Source organism: Schistocerca cancellata, chromosome 3, assembly GCF_023864275.1.
Source record: "Schistocerca cancellata isolate TAMUIC-IGC-003103 chromosome 3, iqSchCanc2.1, whole genome shotgun sequence".
NCBI lineage: Eukaryota > Metazoa > Arthropoda > Insecta > Orthoptera > Acrididae > Schistocerca > Schistocerca cancellata.
In genome coordinates, this window is record NC_064628.1 from 658,432,954 (window position 1) to 658,453,341 (window position 20,388).

Consider the following 20,388-nt stretch of genomic DNA (forward strand, 5'->3'; position numbering starts at 1 on the left):
TTTTGAAAAACCACACTTTGAAGAAAGAAACTTATTCCTCCTACTGTTTTGAAGATGACACACTGTCATGCCAGTGATCTAATGAAGATGACACATAGGCACCGACACTAGTCTGGGGAAGGGAAAGAAAAAAGTTATCTTTTGCAGAAGACGGCATTTTCAAAATCACAAATTGAAGATTTTAGTATCATAATCTTCACAATGTGTTGGCTATGTTCAGAATGGGCACGTACCTCTTTACCTTTTTGGTTTGAGGAATTTTCAAAAATCGGAAACTGGATGTGAAACTATATGGCCAAGCTAATTTCAATAGTATAAAGATGGAAAATTTTAACAGTATTAACTGATGAATAAAGTGATTACAAAGTGACCATTTACAGTGTACATTTTAGTAAGCACTCCTACAGCCAGTTTATTTTTATTTATTACAACTCTATCTGCACTGTGCACGTTTTGTAGAAGCGCAGAGCCGACTACAGCTCCCTGTCGTGTACAGGTATACTGGGTCCCGGCACGGCGATTCTGGTGGTGGCGCTGGTGGGCTGCGACTCGGCCGCCATCGTGGCGATGCTGGCGTTCGGCGGCTTCTGCATGGCCGCGCACTGCTCCGGCTTCTACATGAACATGCAGACCATAGCGCCCAACTTCGCCGGCACCATCGTCGGCTTCGTCAACACCTTCGGCAACATGTCGGGCATCGTCGTACCGTACGTTGTTGGAGCCGCCACCAAGGCAAACGTACGTTACTTCACCATCACTTGTGACAAGTAGAAGTGGCATCACTCGTGACAAGCAGAAGTGGCTCACGCTGTACCCTGTGCAGATATTATTGCCATGGCGGTTTACATTTGTAACCTTGGGCGATAACCTTGGCCTGGTTTCTTGCTCACTTTGTTCAAGTTAGTGGCCTAGGCCACTAACGTTTTGATGATATCACAGGGAATCTCCAGAACTTATCTTGCTCCGAATACTTCCCATTAATTCCGGATCTTCCTGCCGATTCAGCAAATGATGGGCAGGGAATTTTCTGGAATTTCTTGTCTCATTGCGAATACTTCTGAGTAGTTCTGACTCTTCCTGCTGAATCATCATTCACTTAGAGAAGTTACCCAGTTGCAAAAATGATGAAAATTTTCTCAATTCTATTTTCGTTATTGACTTAAAAAATTCGTTTATGGCCTGGCTCACTAGTCACATCGGTAAATTTCATTGAAAGCTACAAAATGCAGTCAGAAATTGCCTGAAAAGCTTGTAAGGGTATATGAAGGTAGTAACTGTTCCCGAAAGAACAGATACCGTTGATGACCGAGCAGCTTCTCTAGATGTTTGCCCTTCACACTCTCATGAGGAGCGTGCAAGGGATAAGTCGCTGCAGGCGCACTATACTCTGTGCCCTCGGTGGCTCAAGTCTGCCTTCGGCAGTGACACAGTGCGGACCGTGTTGCCTGCCGGCCGCGCTGTGGTGCGCGCGCCTGTTTGTTTACGCCGGAGCAGCTTCGCGTGTGCGGTATTTTGAGTCTAGAACGAGATGGCACACTAGTGCAGAAAAACGACTTTGAAGTTCAGTTTTGCGAACGATTATACACGACCAAAGGCACACGAGATTGAACGTTTTTTTAAGAGAAGAGGTAAAAATCGATCCACAGGAAATCGTGGGAATCCATATATCGATCGTTTCAAGCGTCGTCTATGTCAAGCTTGCTGACGAGGCTGCTTGCGAAAGACTTCTACAACGAACAGGTATCGTTTCTGTCATGCCGACGGGAATGTTGGTGCGGTTACGGTCGATCACGCGGGAATGGGGATCCGCACTATACGAGTCTTCGAACTTCCGTTTGAGGTCCCGTCTGAACTTGTCGCCGACGCCTTTCGATCATACGGTACAGTTCTGTCCCATGTGGCCGAAAAATGGACAAGTTTTACCACATACCCCGTCCTAAATGGGGTGAGACAAATACGGATCGAGCTGCGAAAGCACGTCCCCTCTTATTTGTACATAGGAGGATGTCGAGCGATTATAATCTATGATGGACAACCTCGCTCTTGCTCGGAGTGCGGGAAAGAAGGTCACGTCCGCTCGGAATGCCTCCAGCGACGTTTAGTGCAAATCCCACGGGATGACGTTTAGGCGCCACAACAGATGACTGTATTGCCGTTGACCTTTGCGGAAGCCCTGGGACGAGACGTGAGGGAGATTTCCGATTGGCACCAGCAGCTGCGCCCTATAGAGAACATGGACACCAACGGACTGGAACTCCGACCATCGGATCCACCACAGCAGACACAGCACACCATACAAGAGATGCAGCTGACGGCGGCTCCAGGCTCATCCGTGGTGGCTGCCAGTGCTTCCACCGAGAGCGTGATAGGCCAGGCCCAAGACGGAGGATACGCAACCCAAACAGCCGATGCGGAAGCAAGCCAACGGAAACAGCGTTCGCCGAAGAGAAGAAAAAAGCGTCGACTGACTTCTGCCGACGATAGCCATAGTCCCGAGGGGACAGTGGACAACAACGACAGTATCGACCTGAGACCAGTGGATTCAACAGATACCGGGATGACGGTGCAGGAATTGCACAATGACGATAACTTGAACTCTCCTTCTGGTGGCCGGAAGGCAGAAGTGGAGATAACAATTGTCCAACATCAGAGCGGTGACAACGTTGCCTACCATCCTTCGGCCAGTTCCGGAAATATGCTGGGGGACTGGGCCCAAGAAATGGACCAACAGGAACAGAATGAAAATACGAACGCGACGATTGAGGATAGTCCTGGCCAGACGCCGGGAGGGGCCGGGGAATGTTGAACAACTAAGTGTGGTGAGGAGCGCCGGGGGTGCAGATAGACGACAGCAGTCTGGTTTTCAACACCATCGCTTGATGACACCCCCCTACAACTGATGAACACACGCCAGGCGTACCGCATTGCAACGATAAACATTAATGGCATTCGGACACCGCTTAAAATACAAATGCTGAAAGATATGTTACGCGCTGCGGACGTGGGTATTGTACTCCTACTAGAAGTGCGTTTCACATCGTCGCCAGAGTTCTACGGCTACGAAGCACATTATTCAGTGCACGATGAATGTGGATGCGGTGTGGCGATCCTCACCAGGGAAGGAATAGGACTGGAAGCAGTCATGTCTCTCCCTTCGGTCCGTGGCATACCGATCACTGTCGACGGTGTTCGTTTCATCAATTTATACGCGCCATTTGGCTCCACAAAACGAAGAGAAAGGGCGACCTTTTACACCGAAGAGATAGCACCGTTGTTCGCTGGACGCTATGATAACTATGTAGTGGGCGGCGCCTTAATTGTGTCGTCGACCAAAGGGACCAAGTACCTCATTATGTGCCATGCATGGAACTGCGTGCTTTGATTACCGAAATGGCGCTTCTGGATACCTAGGAACTGCAGCATGGCGACAGACCGGGTTATACGTTTGTAACGGGACACTCGGCGAGTAGACTTGATAGAGTGTATGTGACATGAGCTCTACGGACGGCGATACTGGATGCCGCAATCTGGCCAGCGGCTTTTACGTATCATATGGCGTACATCTGTACGATTTCACTAACGCGTCAGAAGATATGGCGGAGTAGGGGTCACTGGAAAATGAATTGTGCACTTTTACGTGACGCTGCATGTCGCCGGTCGATAGAGGCGGCCTGGGAGACCTGCGTTCGCCGACAACGAGCATACACCTCGGTTCTCCAGTGGTGGATCAAATGCGCAAAACCAACGTTACGGAGAACGTTGATACGATACGGGCAGGACAAATCGCAGTGGAACCGCACGACGGCTGATTTTTATTTTACAGCCCTGAGGGAGCTAATGAACCAACAACCATCGCCTGGAAGGCACACGGCCATGCGCAGGATAAAAGCCAAGTTATTACAGCTGACGAGACTAAGAATGGAAGGTATAACGGTCCGGGCGAGATAGGCGGACACAGTTGCTGCCGAAACCCCCTCCATGCACCACGTAGTACGTGAATGCCAACGACGACGAAGGACGTTGATCAGGGAACTAATATCTGAAACTGTCCAGCAAGTTGTGAACCAGCGTGATATTGCGCATGTGTTTACTGACTATTTCCGCCAGTTATATGGACCTGTACAAGTGAACCACGAGACACTACATGATGTCATCTCGGAAATGCCAGATAGAGGACCGCCACTGGATGCAGAGACTTTCATCACAGCGATAATGGAGGACGAGCTGACAGACGAAATTGCCAGGGGGGCTCCGAACAAGTCCCCAGGACAGGACGGCTTCCCAATTGAATTTTCCCGCGCCTTTGCATACCTCATGGGACGGACCTGGATTCAGATGTACAACGAACTCCTGTTACCGCAGACTGAGATACCTACCGAATTCACGGAGGGTATCATCATCCCAATACCCAAACCACGCGGTGGCAGAAGGCCAGGAGATTATAGACCACTCACTCTCTTGAACTGCGACTATAAGATTTTCGCGCGCATCCTTGGAACTCGCCTGCGGTCTTTAATTTCTGATAGACTCCTCATAGATCAAACTTGCCTCGGCGGTAAGAGTAACGTACATACGGCGCTCGGTGACTACCGAGATATCATCGCATTAGCAGCGGCATGCCGAGTGCGGGGGGCACTAGTCGCTATTGACTTTGATCATGCGTTCGACAGAGTGGATCATACCTTTTTGCATGCGGTGATGGGCAGATTGGGAATCCCACAGGCCTTCACTCTAGTGATCATGCGACTGTTACACGGCGTGCGATCGAAGGTCTCAGTGAATGGGCGGGGCACTGACTACATTGTTATTTCAAGGTCAGTTCGTCAAGGTTGCCCCTTTTCGAGATTTTTGTATGCAATGGCTTTGGAACCCTGTCTATATGGTCTCCGAAGACGGCTGGAGGAGTGCCGTTGCCACAACTGACCTTTCATTGCCGCGCTTATGCTGACGATGTGATACTGGTGGCAAGGACAGGCGACGAAGTACGTACGTTGTTGGCATCGATACAGCGATACGGGATGGCGGCAGGAAGCGTACTTAATCTACAGAAGTCACGCTGCATGAATGTCGGTCGAGGATTACAACCGGGGTAGGAAGGCCCTCTCATGTTAGTTAAGACCATAAAATGTCTAGGTGTTACGTTCCACACGGATGTGCAGCGGACAGCAGCGGATAACTACCGGTGCATATTCAGGCTGATGCAGACAATGGTGCTGTTACAGACATTAAGAGCGTTGGATAAGATTCAGGGGGTGACCTATGTTAACGTATACCTAGCACCGAGACACACTCACGTAGCGCATGTCCTGCATTTAACGCGCACAATGGCATCACGGATACAAGCAACTTTCGGAACCTACGTGAGTGTGGGGCACCTGTTTAAGATCCAATACACAATGCTTACGCTACCACCTGGAGAGGGTGGACTCGGTCTAGTGAACGTATATGAAAAGGCACGGGCGTTATTCGTCAGTACGATTTTACGACAGTGGCGCGGTCAATTTCACAATATCTCGGGTGCGTTGGCCGATGTACTAGCGCCCACTTCAATGCTGCCCCCCAGTCAATGTGGCCCATATTTCACCGAAGATGTCACATTTCAAGTTTTTTTTTCTTTTTTTTTTCTTTTTTGGAGCTTAGCTATGTCAGAGCTTCCTTCCCAACAACACGACTACCGACGACGCGAGATGTATACCAACACTCACTGCGCCGGTGCCCAAGGAATACCCTGGGAAAGAAGTACCCAGACAAGAACTGGCGACAGATATGGCGCGTTATACTGAACGCTTACCTCCCAACGTCGGTACGCTCAACATGGTATGTGGTGGTAAATAGGAAGGTCGCAACGAATCAACGGCGGCACGCGATTCATTTGGCACACACTCCACTATGTTTAGGCTGCGCAACAGTGGACACTGATGAACATCGATTAGCATGTAGTGGGACGGCTCCAGTGTGGCACTTGGCACAACAGCTATTGGCGTTCCTGTTACGCTCCGCCCCTCACACAATTTCATCACACACACTTTCCTTCCCAAAAGAATCTTATTTTCCGGTCCAAAAATCCAATGCATCGTGCAGCCCGCCTCCAGTGGTGTCGCGACAGGCGTGAATGGAGGGACGAATGGAGACGTGTCGTCTTCAGCGATGAGAGTCGCTTCTGCCTTGGTGCCAATGATGGTCGTATGCGTGTTTGGCGCCGTGCAGGTGAGCGCCACAATCAGGACTGCATACGACCGAGGCACACAGGGCCAACACCCGGCATCATGGTGTGGGGAGCGATCTCCTACACTGGCCGTACACCACTGGTGATCGTCGAGGGGACACTGAATAGTGCACGGTACATCCAAACCGTCATCGAACCCATCGTTCTACCATTCCTAGACCGGCAAGGGAACTTGCTGTTCCAAGAGGACAATGCACGTCCGCGTGTATCCCGTGCCACCCAACGTGCTCTAGAAGGTGTAAGTCAACTACCCTGGCCAGCAAGATCTCCGGATCTATCCCCCATTGAGCATGTTTGGGACTGGATGAATCGTCGTCTCACGCAGTCTGCACGTCCGGCACGAACGCTGGTCCAACTGAGGCGCCAGGTGGAAATGGCATGGCAAGCCGTTCCACAGGACTACATCCAGCATCTCTACGATCGTCTCCATGGGAGAATAGCAGCCTGCATTGCTGCGAAAAGTGGATATACACTGTACTAGTGCCGACATTGTGCATGCTCTGTTGCCTGTGTCTATGTGCCTGTGGTTCTGTCAGTGTGATCATGTGATGTATCTGACCCCAGGAATGTGTCAATAAAGTTTCCCCTTCCTGGGACAATGAATTCACGGTGTTCTTATTTCAATTTCCAGAGTGTATATCAACTCTTGTAAGGGTGTTGCAGGTTAGGTTGTTCTGAGAAATAATTCTTAAAAAAAAGTCGATACGTTGCGCCGTTTCTCAGGTTATTAACATTTAAGGTAGCCAACGAAGCCGTTGCATGAGGAAATTCAAGCGCCAAGGACAGTATCGCCAAACGTGTTCTTCGTTGTTTCCATAAAACCGAACAAGAGAGCGATACAGAAGTTGGACACGGGTTGGTTGTAGGGATCGAAACCGAGCCAAACGGTGACCAGTCTCGTGCGCTGTCATCCGCCCTATGAGAACAACGGACACGCTTCTAAGCTTGTCAGACTGTTTCTGTACACCTTGTATGTCATTCGCTACGAAATATTATGAGTGTATAAAATGTACACCATAACTAGTTAAAAATCAACATATGTCTGTCTAATGTACGAGGGTAACCCCAAAAGTAAGGTCTCCTATTTTTTTATAAGTAGACTGACCTGTTTATTTCTACAATGGTTTACATCAGTTTACAGCTTGAACATTTAGCTATTTTTCGACATAATCACCATTTCTGTCGATGCATTTTTGTAGACGCTGTGGCAGTTTTTGTATGCCAATGTCATACCAGCTCGCCGCCATGCTGTTCAGAAAGTTATGAACCTCTTCTTTCACCTCGTCGTCGGAGTTGAATCGCTGGGACCATAATTAACGCTGACAGGTACTGTGAGACTCTGAAAAAACTCAAACGGGCAATTCATAACCTGAAAAGAGGAATGTTGAGCAAGGGCAAATCGTTGCTCTCCTGCAACAGTTTCAGTGGAACATAATCAAATGTTCAAATGTGTGTGGAATCTTATGGGACTTAACTGCTAAGGTCATCAGTCCCTAAGCTTACACACTACTTATCCTAAATTATCCTAAGGACAAAAACACACACCCATGCCCGAGGGAGGACTCGAACCTCCTCCGGGACCAGCCCCACAGTCCGTGACTGCAGCGCCTAAGACCGCTCGGCTAATCCCGCACGGCGGAAGATAATCACCCACCCTGACCTGGCGCCCAGTGACTACCACCTGTTCCCTAAGTTAGAAGAACATTTGGCCGGAAAGCGATACAGCTCCGACGACGAGGTGAAAGAAGAGGTTCATAACTTTCTGAACAGCATGGCTGCGAGCTGGTATGACATGGGCATACAAAAACTGCCACAGCGTCTACAAAAATGCATCGACAGAAATCGTGATTATGTCGAAAAATAGCTAAATGTTCAAGCTGTAAACTGATGTAAACCATTGTAGAAATAAACAGGTCTACGTACTTTTAAAAAATAGGACTTAAAGTACTATTCCGCAAAACTTCAAAAACCCGAAATTACATCAACTGCTGCTTTTCTCCTCCTGTTGCTTGTCTTTGCCAACAGATGGGTGTACTGGTAAAAGTTCACAGTTCGGTAGAAGCACCATGGTGTAAGGCACAACAGAGCCTCAAATTAATTGTTTATTGTACATGATCTTTGTCAAATATCACAATGTTCTTTCCAAGTTACCAAAAATGCATCAGAAACGCAAAATGGTACCACGTCTATATCAAATTGGGGTCAACAATATCATTGCAAACTCTTAAGTACGTCCAAACACACGTGGCGTGCTAAACAGGCAGGTAAAACCACTATGGAATATGAGAACGAGAACTCTCCATAAATAGGTGAAACAAACACTTGCTTATGCAGCGTAATTAATGAATTAGTTGAATGTAGTTGTTGAAGGTGAGTTTTACCTTACGCACTATTCCACAAAACTTCAAAAACGAGAAATAAAATCAACCGATGGTTTAAACTCCTATCGCTTGTCTCACGAACAGGTGGTAACCTTCACAGTTTAATCTGATTACCACGCTTGGTTTAGGACATAACAGAGCCTTAAATTAAAATAAATGTAACTATATGGTTCCAGAGACCTTTCAAGTCTCAAACATCTATGATGCATATACAAGACTTAAGGGATGAATGAAAATTTGTAAGAAGCGTGATTCACACCTCAGCCCACTCGGCATGTCTCTAAACTCGAACTGCACTGCAGGGGCTCTCCAACTGTATTGGAATAGCATCTCAGCATCGAACGAATACCAAATGCCTAACAAAGAAAAATTGCCAAGGAGATGTAATTTTTTAGAAGGTATTTTATGTAGACGGCCAGTTTCGGCATTTCATTAACGTCATCTTCAGGTGCCTATGCACTCCATGTATAGACAATCAGATATACCGATGCATTTATAACTGGAGCCATCAATATCTGCATTCCATGAAGTTGTTATCAAGTCTCCTATGCACGCACTCCACGATCAGATTCATGGAATCCAGATACTGATGGTTCCAGTTATGCATACAGCGATGTATATGATTGTCTAGACATGTAGAGCACGGGGCCTAAAGATGGCATTAATGAAATGCTGAAAATGTTGGTCTAAATAAAATGACTTCTGAAAACATACGGCTGTTTTGTGATTTTGCTTTGGTAAATGTTTATTGGCTGTTGCACTATATCCACGGTGGATCAACAGAGACTGAATACGAGATGAGGCGTGAATGAGAATTCGGATTCAAAAGGGAAGTGTGGCAGAATACCCAGTGCTGCTGCGTAAAGCCGCTATGTCATGGCGGCGTAGCGGTTAGCGCATCTTCCAGGTTATTAGGAGGCTTGTGTTTCAATCCTGGCCTAGGTACAAATTTTCTTTTGTCGTTTCAGTCTGCTTATATACACCATAGATGTCCGAGACTTGAAACGGTTACTGGAACGATACAGTTCCATTTGATTAAACCACCGATGCGTGGGTTTCAGGCAGGATCTGCCATTTCGTCTGAAGCTGAGATACTATTCCAGTACATTTAGATATCCTCTGCAATGCTGTTGGAGTTTATGGGGAACACCAAGTGGGCTGAGGCGTGAATGAGAATTTGGATTGATGGGGTGTCAGGGTAGCCCTGTGCAGTTGTGGAAAGTCACTGTCCCAGGGCGGTTCAAATGGTTCAGATGGCTCTAAGCACTATGAGACTTGACATCTGAGGTCATCAGTCCCCTAGAACTACTTAAACCTAACTAACCTAAGGACATCACACACATCCATGCCCGAGGCAGGATTCGAACCTGCGACCGTAGCGGTCGCGCGGTTCTAAATTGAAACGCCTAGAACCGCTCGGCCTCACCGGTCGGCTGTCCAAGGGTGGCGCAGTGCCTTGTGGGCAGGGGACGGGGTTTGAATCCAGTCCTTGGTACAAATTTTCATTCGTCCCTTCATTTTGCATATATACATCTCAAACTAAATACTCACCATACCTACGATGCTTGTTAAGTGTCATAAGTTCTATCCAAGAAAATACGTCAGCAACACAGAAAGTGTAATGTTTATTTCAAATATCGCCATTTTAGTTCCCACATACACACGTATCCGTCTGTGCCTAAAACATGATGGTGAAGTCTAAGCTAAGTAACCCTGTGCTATTCCCAAGTCTAAACAGTTGCGAAGGACATGATAAACTAACAGTTGACGCTACAAATTAGCTCTAAAAGAGCCACGTCCTCGAACGAATGTGACCAGATTTATAACAGAGAAAATACAGGTTACCTAAAACACTACGCTAAGCAGCCAAGCACACAACTGTGCCATTATCTTTGGTTGTGAAATGTGTCTAAACGTAAGAGAAGCAGCGACAGTGCAGTCCACTAAAATTAGGTTTCGTCGAGCTGTAAAAGGTCATTCTATGAATGAGATGGTCATAAATAACTACATAATATGTGAGGAATCAAAAGCAGACACCGTAAAAAACAAAGTAAGGGAAAACAAGAAACGCTGACTATTTTGACACAAAATTCCATAAACAAAAGTGAGCATTTTTGTAAAGAGAGTGATATCAACGGAGGAATAAAGTTGTTCACTAATGAACAAACTATATCTTTCTTTTTACTCTTACTCAGTAGTCTGAAACACAGTTGGACTGCTCAAAGCGCAATTAAAATTACATCTATAACTTAATTACGCTGATCATGTCCAGCGTTTGACTGTGTAAAAAGCCTTGTCATTTGCAGACACAAATCTTCTACAGAATATTTTTCAGCACATTGCTACAGACCAAAGGGTGTTTGGAATTCTTCATTTCACCATAATCACATATTTCGCCTTCTTCAGCATAATCGCATTTCCCCATGTTAGTCTTGTGCCGCGTCACTCCCGTTCTGTTTGTTGAGTGCCTCCTATGTCCCAAACTGGAGGTGGTAAAAAGTTTTACGAGTATCAGTGGCATCCCTGAATCCGCCAGATGTTCTGTCACTCCACAGGTCGTTATGGTGGGAATCAGGTAAAGGAGCAGGTCGAATTGGTACTGATTTCTACAGGAGACTCTGAAGGACGGAGATCGTCCAAACAGCAACTGCTGTCGATCTGTTTTCTGTTTTTCCTTTTCCCATTTTGCTGCTACAGTTCTCATATCTGAAGGTTGTATGCCAATGAACGGGAAGATTCTATTATGTGGATTTCGTTTTAAGAGGTCCGTTAATATTCAAACTCTCTCATCACTAGCTAGATCCGTATGGGCTGAGTTGGAGCTGCTTAGGACTAGTGTGCGAAAGATGTTGGTATGTGCACCCCATGTGGTATTTGTTATTTTCTGAAAGATGACATTCTTGGTACTAATCTTCTGGTCAGTGTTCTAGCATTGGTGTCTGAATGTTGGAATTTAGACCAGTTTCACACCCAAATATTTTTTGTTCTGGCAGTGGGGAAAGTGTTGTCCATTTCTGCCCCCATGTTTCTCAGATGAAATGCGCAGATAGGAGTTTTCCCAGGATTTAGTGTAAGATGGTTGTTTTGATACTACCAAGGGTACATTTCCAAGTGTCAATAAACGATCTTGATGAAACTTGGCATGGGTGTAGAGCGCGCAAAATAGCAGAATACATTTTTTTGATTGTGACCATTTTCACTTTAAGCGGTAAAAAATATCTAGAAAGGTAATTGGCATTTTAGATTTAGAGGGAATATCTTCGAAAAGATTATATATAAATATATTTCCCATATAAAAGTTAATATGTAAGTAACGTTCTTGAAAGCTATATGACCAACTTTTGTAATAATTTGAAATTTTGCAAAATACCCCATCCCCATTAATTAGTTTTAAAAAATGAAGACTTTTGTTGCAACATAAAGAAACTTTCATGCTACATATATCTCTGTGTAATAAAGCAAGCCTGCGGGACTGCTACGGTCGCAGGTTCGAATCCTGCCTCGGGCATGGGTGTGTGTGATGTCCTTAGGTTAGTTAGGTTTAAGTAATTCTAAGTTCTAGGGGACTGATGACCTAAGATGTTGAGTCCCATAGTGCTCAGAGCCAGCTAATAAAGCAAGCTTCTGAAATACTGTTTTTCGAAAATAAGCTGTACACAACGTGCTCTCGGAGTATTTTCAACATAACTAATCAAAATATCTAAACATTCCTTACTATTCTAATTATTTACTTATGTTTGCGTTATGTTTAAGTTGTTATTTTACGTTTTTTGTTTTTAAGTGTTTTAGTTTACCGTTTCACATACTTGTATTTCGTTAATAGTGAGTAATAAGTAGCTCTTTAATATGATAGAAGATAACTACAATAATTTTAAACTGTAAAGAAATTCTTAACACATACCTTTTTTACACCATACACACAAAATGAACGAAATTTTTCGTGTAGTACACTATATACGACAAACAAAACAATATAAAACAAAACACAACAAGATTTCAAATTCCCAAGGGTGGCCCTCTAAATATCCTGATTTATAGCAGTCATATTTCAGAAGCGTTGGCCAAGAGAATTGATTATGTACTGATGACTAATGACAGTTTGATTATATTGTTTCTAAACTGGAGATCGACATCATAATCATTCAACAGACCTAGATTTGAAAATCTTCTCACGAAATTCTTCCAACATAGAAAGTTGTATACGTCTAACTGCTGTACCTGTGCCATCGAGCCCTTTGGGATCACCAGGTGAGCAAATTCCTTGGTCTCAGTTAGGATGCTCTTAACGGTTGTTTCACATTGGCCTCTTCAAGAATGTAACAACACAGCATATGTTTCTCCCTTACTGGAAAAGACAACATCTTTCATGCATCTTATGACCTATTCAGGCGTTTGTTTACCAATTTTCTGTGCTATCACTAGGACATTTAGGGCTTAAAAAGAGATTCTCGAATTCTCCGTCCAAACTCACCATTAGTTTCTTTTAAAACTATGGAAAGGCCGGTGATCAGTGTGAAACAATCGTTTTGAGCGTCGTACCCGAGGACAAGAAACATCTGCTGATCCAAAGAGCTCGATGCTCTGATGCAGGCGTGGAACGTATACAGCTTTCGACGGTGGAAGAAATTTGTGGGAAGTTCATCAACATCGTTTATTGACACTCGGGAATGTTCCCTTGTAAGTGGATAATTCCGCAGTGACATGGACAAACTTGTTTTCTTCCTCCTCGAAAGTCACTGCTGTGTCATCCTTACGTATGAATTATACGTATCGATAAAGCACTGATCTAACATGCCATATGAACATAATTATACTGTTTTAAATTATATACGTTACGTTAATATGTTTTCCAAGAGATGATAACAATAACACAGCGAATGGTTGTTAATAGTTTTACAGCGGTGTGCTATACATCTGATGAAGCACGATCTCTTAAAAACGGGGAAGGAGGCTCTGGAGAAACTGATCTGCTCGAGGTAACAGCTCATGAGCGCCACGCATCTGCATGGCAACGACCGCATGGCTTTGGACAGGTAGCTGTCACAGGCAGCCATATAAGGTGACGAAATGCTTTGCTAATATTACACCATCTAGGTTGGCTTGTTACATAATATTAGCATGTTTTAAGCCATGTCACCTGTAAACGAGATAACGAGAGCACAGCCCAACAAAGCAAAGTGTCTGTGTTTGCGCCTGACGTAGAGAGTAGCATTGTATCGTGATGCGTTTCGGAGAGAAGCAGCTGGAGCTGCTTGTGTGTTAAGGGTAAATGTAGAATAAAACTCTAAGTATACGCTCTTATTATTCTCTTCTGAGAAGAAAACAACAGAGTAAAAAACTGAGCTATCAGAGTCACAGTGCTTGACAAGTAATTGCAAAATTAATCGCTAATGTTCAGGGTATACAATTCGCTTTCAAAGCTAACGCAGGAAACTAGTTCGTGAGCGGAAAAATGTTCTTCTTCCTTCCCTGGATCTTGAAAATGGGTTTTATCGAGTAAGACGCTTTGGTACCCTTTCTAAACTACATATATGTGGACTTGATCAATGACCAGTGTTCGCTTATAGCTTCCTTTCCGACAAAATGCTCCACATTTGTTACCATCAAACTTAAACAAACACATATCGTGCATCTGCTCGCAGAAGTGGCCCAAGAGTCAGTTATGTCATCACAACTGATTTTGTCCACGCAGTGCCACCATCCGTCTGCTCCAGTATTCCCTTCACGCAATCCTAATTATCGATGAAAACAACCGCAGAAGTAGGCCACATGGGGAATAGTGCGCTGTCTCAGAGAAGCTAAAAGTATATGTGCTGTCCATATAAATGCGAAACATGGAACTATAAGTTACTGAATGGAAGGACGTACACAGAAATATTAAACGCAAAACTGCCACTCGCGTAACGTTGGAGCTAAAAGAATTGTTATTCTACACACTACACCAGCAGCACTCCAAATGAAGTCGATAACGTAAGGTACACAAAAGGTTGACGGTTGCCCTATTAGTTTTACTAAGTGCATCCGCATGTCTCTCCCTTTTACTGATGCATTTAAAAAGCAGCCGTATAAGACCTGACACAGTTTACGTGAATTATTATTCTCCCAGCACGTGTGCTTGGTGTCGTCACAATTGTACCTCTTTATGACACACGGAGATAACGGGAGCACTTAGCAACACATGTGTAGGGAACGTCCTTCAGAAGGTCCGAACAAACAACGTTCGGCGCTACTATAATCTCGACGCTAGGCTAGGTAATTCCGCTTATTCCTCCACGTACGTGGATTCGACTGCTTGCGTTTCTGATGTAACGTGTGAGAAACATCTGATGAAAGTAACTGTGTTTCAACACACATTATAACGCGTTACGCCATTTACGTATGGGGTAATGTTAAACCACGGACAGCTTTATTTGGAACTAGTAAGGTGAGTTGCAAAGCCACAGCCCACTGAGCCTTCTCACAGCATTCGACTGCGAATTTAGTAACATTTATAAAAGACAAATGGCTGTAAATTACCGGTACTGAGTGGAAAACCTATCTCCTGATGAGAATTTTTACCTCGTATTAAAATGCAGTAAGCTTCCCAATATATGAAATAAGTGGCTATCGAATAAATGCTCATATCTGGACTAGTACTTCCGAAATTTTATAAGAGTACATTTAATGGCCGCAGGCCGCCACAGCGTCAGTTTCGACTGAGACGACGCTCAGATCAGGTATGAAACAAACTTTACTGATAATGTAGAAAAACGTCTGTATCTTTGCAGTATACGAGTGGCATGGTAGGAAATACAGAGTAAGAGAGCCAGGATAGGCGATATTTACATCAAATAAATCCATAATGAGAAAATGTAGGTTGTTAAAAAGTGTTGCACGTTTTGAAATGGTCAGTAAACATGGGTTCTAAAATGCGTTTTTTAAGAGCTAAGAGCACTTATTCATTTTCGCTACTGTGAAACACATCTCTGTTACAGCAAGACTAATAGGTCCTTCCATACTTCCAGACATGTTGTTTGGTACACGATATATTCGGATGCTATCAGACGACTTGCCTATCCTGTTACAGGAGGTAACTTACCAACAACGGCTTGAGATTTGGTTCGTGCGCGATGGAGCACAGTCCTTCTCTACGAAGCGTCCGGGAACAGTTCACACATTTTAATCTGCAATGGTTGTGTCGGGGAGATCCACCACGTTGTCCGGTTCGTTCTTCCTAGTCTTAATCCCTTGGACATTTTGTTTGTGCGGACACTTCACTACTTGTTGCTGTTCTAGCCAGTGCTATAATTCTGACTACTTACGTTTTTCAAGTCATCAGTTTTTATTATTCCAAATATATTGATGCTGTAAATAGTTTCCAAAAAAATTTGTTTCCATTGATTCAGTTTATTTCCATGTCGATTATCGGCGAGCATCTGCTACGGTAGAATGAGAAACAACAATGGACCTAATATTGAATCTTGTGGATCCCCATAACAGATTTCTCCCCAGTCGTAAAAATCTGCTTTGCTTACATTGGCTGAATTATTAAGAACAACTTTCTGCACTCTTGTGGTTAGATACTACATACCTCCATTAGTTAGCTGCACCATCAGTTCCATGAAACCATAGTTTATTTAGGAGGATATTGTGATTCATACAGTTAACCATTTGATTACGTCGTCGACGCCAAGTGTAGTTGGCGTTTTTCATTTAGTAGCGGGTTTAGATTACTTTGAATATTAATCAGCAATAAGGCACCCAGCTATGGGGCGGGGTTATAAATTTGAAATTAGGTGTAGGAAAGGGAAGGAAAATGTTGACCGTGTCTTGTCTTTTCCAAAAATCATTCTGACATTCCTCATGAGTCTTTTAGGGAATGACAAAAAATTAAAATCTGTATGGCGGACGGGGAACTGAACTGCTCGTTTGAAGAATGTGAGTCCACAAATTCGAGTGGTGAGATAAATTTGAGTGAATAGTATTTAGATTTGACAAAAACTGATGTTGTCAGCACAGCACAAAATGACATAAGCATAGAAGTGTCATTGAAGCGTGTAGGTAATGCAGATGATCATAAAATATTTTAACCAGTTGCTTATTATAACAGAAAATCACATAACGTGGAAATGCGGGTGTACTAGATCTATGCACCAATATTACTCGCGTAATGTCCCATAAAAAGCTGAAGAGAATATTTCTACTAGCAATTTAAGAAATACATGTACTGAAAATTGTCCGGCAATTTCTGAAATAAGCGCTCCCGAACGACCAGATCACAACGTTTATTTTTAAAGCTTACACGTCCTGTCTTCCTCAAAATTGATTTATACACATCTATTTACGAATTTTCACAACGGAAAAAAATATCCTTAACAAAGGTAACATCACATGCCATTCATGATGTTAAACATAAGACGAAGAAAACCGGTGACTTGAAAAACGTACGAAAACGTAAGTACTCAGAATTATAGCATAGGAGATGAGACAACGACATAAAACTGCATACCAAGCAAACACAGACAAATACAGTACCACTACACAATATGGAATTTATAAATGATTAATTTTCTTTAGTTCTTAAATTTTAACGGTGCTTAGATCGAAGACGTAATGTCGTTCCTGAACGAAGTGTATTTAATGATAATTACGTAACACACACACAAACACACACACACACACACACACACACACACACACACACACACACACTCGCGCGATAAAACGATGGACCATGGAGGTATTATCCGAATGGGACGGAAATCGGTAGAGCTGATGTACATGCGCAGACAAACAAATGATTACAAAAAAAAAGTTCAAATGTGTGTGAAATCTTATGGGACTTAACTGCTAAGGTCGTCAGTCCCTAAGCTTACACACTACTTAACCTAAATTATCCTAAGGACAAACACAAACACACACACACACACACCCATGCCCGAGGGAGGACTCGAACCTCCGCCGGGATTAGCCGCACAGTCAAATGATTACCATTTCAGGAGCCGGCTGTTGTGGCCGAGCGGTTCTAGGCGCTTCAGTCCGGAACCGCGTTGCTGCTACGGTCGCAGTTTTGAATCCGGCCTCGGGCATGGATGTGTGCGATGTCCTTAGGTTAGTTAGGTTTAAGTAGTTCTAAGTCTAGGGGACTGATGACCTCAGATGTTACATCCCATAGTGCTCGGAGCCATTTGAACAATTTTTGAACAATTTCAGGAAAACTGGGTGATTGGATCAAGAGGAAGAGCTCCACAAATTGAGCAAGTCATTAATGCGTTGGTCCAACTCTGGCCCTTATACATCTGTCTACTACATCTACATCTACGTGATTACTCTGCTATTCATAATAAAGTGCCTCGCAGACGGTTCAATGAACCACCTTCAAGCTGTCTCTCTACCATTCCACTCTCGAACGGCACGCGGGAAAAACGAGCACTTAAATTTTTCTGTGCGAGCTCTGATTCCTATGTCGTTAATATAGATCAGGAACAACAGCGGGCCTATAACACTTCCTTGGGGAACGCCGGATATTACTTCTGTTTTACTCGATGACTTTCCGTCTATTACTACGAACTGTGACCTTTCTGACAGTGAATCACGAATCCAGTGGCACAATTGAGGCGATACTCCGTAGGCACGCAGTTTGATTAGAAGATGCTTGTGAGGAACGGTGTCGAAAGCCTTCTGGAAACGTAAAAATATGGAATCAATTTGAAATCCCCTGTCGATAGAACTTATTACTTCATGAGTAGAAAGAGTTAGTTGTGTTTCACAAGAACGATATTTTCTGAATCCGTGCTGACTATGTGTCAATAAATCGTTTTCTTCGTGGTACTTCATAATATTCGAATACAGTGTATGCTCCAAAACCCTACTGCAAATCGACGTTAGTGGTATAGGCCTGTAATTCAGCGGATTATTCCTACTTCCCTTTTAAGGTATTGGTGTGACTTGAGCAATTTTCCAGTCTTTAGGTACGGATATTTCTGTGAGCGAGTGGTTGTATATAATTTCTAAATATGGAGCTATTTTATCAGCATACTCTGAGAGGAACCTGACTGGTATACAATCTGGACCGGAGGCCTTGCCTTTATTAAGTGATTTCAGCTGCTTTTTTACACCGAGGATATCTTCTTCTATGTTTATCATCTTGGCAGTTGTTCTTGATTGGAACTCAGGAGTATTTACTTCGTCTTCTTTGATAAAGGAGTTTCGGAAAACCGTGTTTAATAACTCTGCTTTAGTGGCACTGTCATCAGTTGTTATCGAGCAGTGAAGGTATTGATTGCGTCTTGCCACTGGTGTGCTTTATGTATGACCAGAATATCTTTGGGTTTTCTGCCAGATTTCGAGACAGAATTTCGTTGTGGAATTATTAAAAGCATCTCGCATTGAAGTACGCGCTATATTTCGAACTTCTGTAAAACTTTGCCAATCTCGGGGATTTTGCGTTATTTTAAATTTGGCATGCTTTTTTCGTTGCTTGTGCAACAACGATCTGACCCGTTTTGTGTACCATGGGGGATCAGTACCATCAGTTATTAATTTATATGGTATATAGCTCTCAAATGCTGCCGATACTATCTCTTTGAAATCATTCCACATTCAGCCATGGGGGATCAGTACCATCACTTATTATTTTCTATGGTCTATAGCTCTCAAATGCTGCCGATACTATCTCTTTGAAATCATTCCACAACTATTCTACCGTTACATGATCAGACCGGAAGGAGCGTTAAGAGCATTTTTATCATTTTTAAGTAGATATACTTTGGTTTCTTTTTGGTGGTTGTAGGTGTTACGGTATTCAGCCTAGCAGCAACTGCCTTGTGGTCGCTAATCCCTGTATTCGTCAAAATACTCACTATTTGTCCAGCATTATTTGTTGCTAAAAGGTCAAGTTTTCTTTCGCAACCATTTACGCTTCGAGTGGGCTCATGAACTAACTGTTCAAAATAATTTTCTGAGAAAGCTTTCAGTACAATTTCGGATGACGTTTTATGCCTGACGCCGGCTTTAACCGCATAATTTTTCGAGCATATCGAGGGTAGATTGAAGTCACCACAGACTATAATTGTATGACCGGGGTACTTATTTGAAATGAGACTCAAGTTTTCTATGAACTGTTCAGAAACTATATCTTCTAGTCTGGGGTTCGATAAAACGATCCAATTAATAGTTTAGTCCGATTGTCAGGTACAACCTCTACCCATACTATTTCACACGAACTACTTCAGTTTCGGTACAAGGCAAAGTACCTCTGACAGCAATAAATACTCCACCACCAACTGTATTTAATCTATCCTTTCTGAACACTGTAGATCGTTTGAAAAACTTTCGGCTGAACTTATTTCCGGCTTTAGCCAGCTCTCTGTACCTACAACTATTTGAGCTTCAGTGCTTTCTATTAGAGCATGGAGCTCTGGTTCTTTCCCAACACAGCTACTCACAGTTTACAATACCAATCGTTTCTACAACTACCTTAGTGTATTTTACCTGCTCACTTTTAGACAGACGTCCCTTCTGTGGTTCCCTGAGACCCTCTAACCTAAAAAACCGCCCAGTCCCTTCCACACAGCCCCCGCTACCCGTGTAGCCGCCTCCTGTGTGCAGTGGACTCCTGACCTATTAAGAGGGAACCGGAAACCCACCACCCGATGGCGCAAGTCAAGGAATCTGCAGCTTACACGGCTACAGAACCGCCTGAACCTCTGATTCAGACCCTCCACTCGGCTCTGCACCAAAGGACCACAGTCGGTTCTATCGACGATGCTGCAGATGGTGAGCTCCGCCTTAATGTCGCAA

General features: G+C 43.9%; 1 protein-coding gene across 1 annotated transcript in view; it reads left to right on the forward strand.

Annotated features, from left to right (window-relative positions):
- The window catches only part of LOC126175619 (sialin-like), a 113,546-nt gene that overhangs the window by 81,317 nt on the left and 11,841 nt on the right, over positions 1 to 20,388 (forward strand). The window contains exon 8 of the mRNA XM_049922503.1: positions 497 to 738. Within this exon, the coding sequence (XP_049778460.1) occupies positions 497 to 738 (242 nt within the window). The remainder of the gene's footprint in view (positions 1 to 496; positions 739 to 20,388) is intronic.